Here is a 2,971-nt window from a genome sequence, read left to right as displayed (position 1 = left end):
TGTAGCATCCATTTCAAGAGTAGAAGTGAAGACCGTATCTATTGAAAACCAGCATTGCTTCTTTTTAAAAGTACATCTTCTGTCTTCTCCTTCTTTGCTTTTTTCTGAGACTTGAGGATTTTCAGGTACTTGAAAAATACAAGCTCTCCTGGGAATAAAACCATGATTGGATCCTATACCAACCACCTGATGGCACACAACTATCTCCCCAAATTACTCCAGATCTAAGATGCTTAAGAGAAAAATACTAACTTTTGAGCAATAACCCGCCATCCTTCATTTAGTACCATAACTTCAGGAATTCTGAGTTTTCTAAATGGTGTTTTTAGAAGTTGGAAAAAGATAAACTGGAATATTTGAGATAATAGCATATGAAATAACATTTATTTCTGATCGCTGCTGCTGCTGCTGCTAAGTCACTTCAGTCATGTCCGACTCTGTGTGACCCTTTAGACGGAAGCCCACCAGGCTCCCCCGTCCCTGGGATTCTCCAGGCAAGAACACTGGAGTGGGTTGCCATTTCCTTCTCCAATGTGTGAAAGTGAAAAGTGAAAGTGAAGTCGCTCAGTCATGTCTGACCCTTAGAGACCCCACGGACTGCAGCCTACCAGGCTCCTCCATCCATGGGATTCTCCAGGCTAGAGTACTTTAGTGGCTTGCCATTAGTATTTGTTTAATACAGAATTTCACATTCATTACGATAATAGCAGATTATTTAAAGAGTATATTTCCTGTTCATTGCTCAAGTTGCAATAATTGGAATAAGAGTGCAAGGAAGAGGTGGAACACATGAAATATATATATACATATATATGATTATATATCTCTATGTATAGCAATTATGTGATACATAAATGTTTATGCATGATGTTTTTAACAGAGTTAAAGGGGTAGTGTGACCTTATATTTATATCATGAACCTCCAAAGGCAGTCATGTATATCCTAAATCCCAAGTGATATACCATGAAAAACATGTGCCATAAAATTTTTGAATATGACAAACAAATGAAAGAAATAACAAAGACATATCTCTTAACTATGCATTCAACAAATTGGAAACTTTAATCAATAATGGTATCACACTTAGCAAGCTTTATGAAAAGAAAATCTTATAGGAAATTCTTACTTTCAGAAGCTTATTTGAAACTCACAGTAAACCTTTGCAGTGATCATTAAAAATTATCACACAAAGTTTTAACATGAGTTATTAAGAAATCACAGGTACAATGGCCCCCAAAAGCAATATTCCATAACATCATGTAACATCCTATGAATTATTTCCTTATTTTTTTCAGATTAATCATTTAACACTCATCTCTTCTCCTCTTTCATAAAATCATGCAGCTGAAAAATAATGTGACTGAATTTATTCTGCTTGGGTTGACACAAGATCCTGTTAGGAAGAAAATAGTGTTTGTCATTTTCTTGATTCTTTACTTGGGGATATTGCTGGGTAACCTGCTGATTATTGTCACCGTCAAGACCAGCCGGGCACTTGGGAGTCCAATGTACTTCTTCCTTTTCTACCTATCCTTATCTGATGCCTGCTTCTGTACTTCCATAGCTCCTAGAATGATTGCTGATGCCCTTTTGAAGAAGACCACTATCTCTTTCAGTGAGTGCATGATCCAAGTCTTTGCATTCCACTTCTTTGGCTGCCTGGAGGTCTTCATCCTGATCCTCATGGCTGTTGACCGCTATGTGGCCATCTGTAAGCCTCTACACTACATGACCATCATGAGCCATCGAGTCTGCGGTGTGCTAATGTCCCTGGCCTGGGTGGGGTCCTGTGTGCATTCATCAGCTCAGATTCTTCTAGCCTTGAGTCTGCCTTTCTGTGGTCCCAATGTGATTGACCACTACTTCTGTGACTTGCAGCCTTTGTTGAAACTTGCCTGTACAGACACCTATGTGACCAACCTACTCTTGGTGTCCAACAGCGGGGCCATCTGTACCGTGAGCTTCGTCATGCTGATGCTCTCCTATGCTATCATCTTGCATTCTCTGAGAAACCACAGCGCTGAGGGGAGGAGAAAAGCCCTCTCCACCTGCATCTCCCACGTCATCGTGGTCATCTTGTTCTTTGGTCCTTGCATATTTATATACACTCGCCCGGCTACCACCTTCTCCATGGATAAGATGATAGCTGTGTTTTATACAATTGGGACACCTTTGTTGAACCCTCTGATTTATACCCTGAGGAATGCAGAAGTGAAAAATGCCATGAGGATGTTATGGAGTAAGAAGTTGATGTCAGATGACAAAATATGAGTAGAAATTTCAAGATTTATTCAGTGTTTGAACTGACCTAGAAAAAGTCCATAGAGACCATTCTCGTCTCGTTGTGCAGTTAGCATAATTCTATCTTAGGGTGTGACAGCCACTGCCCTTAAGATTGAAAAGCAGCGTGCACACACATACTTGTTAGTGTTGAGTCCGTCTTATGTAGAGGAAGAGAGGACACTAGGTATAAGCAGGCTTTAAAGCCCAGCAGCTTGGACGCTGTGTCTCTGTATCTCTCACTTGCTGTATTAATGTCTCTGAGGTTTTCATCTAATGTGTTCCCTGCCCTTCTTCACCTTGCTGTCTCCTGTTTTGCTCCTATGTAATCTTGCCCTATATTCTTAAATACACAACTTAGTAACATTTTTGTTTCCTCAACATTTTTATTAAAAGTTTCTCTTTCATCATGTCTAGTCAATGCCCTTCAATTAGCTTTTTTGTTCCTGATTAATACTAGATTCAAATAACAGCAGAAGCTTCATGTAGTAAGAGACAGTATATCAGATCAGATCAGATCAGATCAGTCGCTCAGTCATGTCCGACTCTCTGCGACCCCATGAATCACAGCACGCCAGGCCTCCCTGTCCATCAGAGACAGTATATAATCTAGCATTTTTTTCCTTTCAATATTTTTTGATCACTCCAAATTCTTACCATACATTTAAGCAAACCCTTCCTTCTCAGGTG

The 2,971-nt window shown here is 39.8% G+C and overlaps 1 protein-coding gene across 1 annotated transcript; it reads left to right on the top strand.

Moving 5' to 3' along the window:
* The first annotated feature begins 1,339 nt into the window (after positions 1-1,339).
* LOC129554134 (olfactory receptor 4C16-like) lies at positions 1,340-2,272 on the top strand. The gene has a single exon (XM_055422762.2). It carries the CDS (start codon positions 1,340-1,342, stop codon positions 2,270-2,272), a length of 933 nt encoding a protein of 310 aa, XP_055278737.2.
* The last annotated feature ends 699 nt before the right edge of the window (positions 2,273-2,971 follow it).

Source organism: Moschus berezovskii, chromosome 14, assembly GCF_049115385.1.
Source record: "Moschus berezovskii isolate FMDL1 chromosome 14, NW_MosBer_1.0, whole genome shotgun sequence".
Classification (NCBI taxonomy): Eukaryota; Metazoa; Chordata; class Mammalia; order Artiodactyla; family Moschidae; genus Moschus; species Moschus berezovskii.
Note: the sequence above shows the minus strand (reverse complement) of the source record. Positions and strands in the feature narration are given on the sequence as shown.

What these genes read in the sequence shown, in the direction of transcription:
- LOC129554134 (XM_055422762.2), top strand. Translation starts at nt 1,340, where the DNA reads ATGCAGCTGAAAAATAATGTGACTGAATTTATTCTGCTTGGGTTGACA.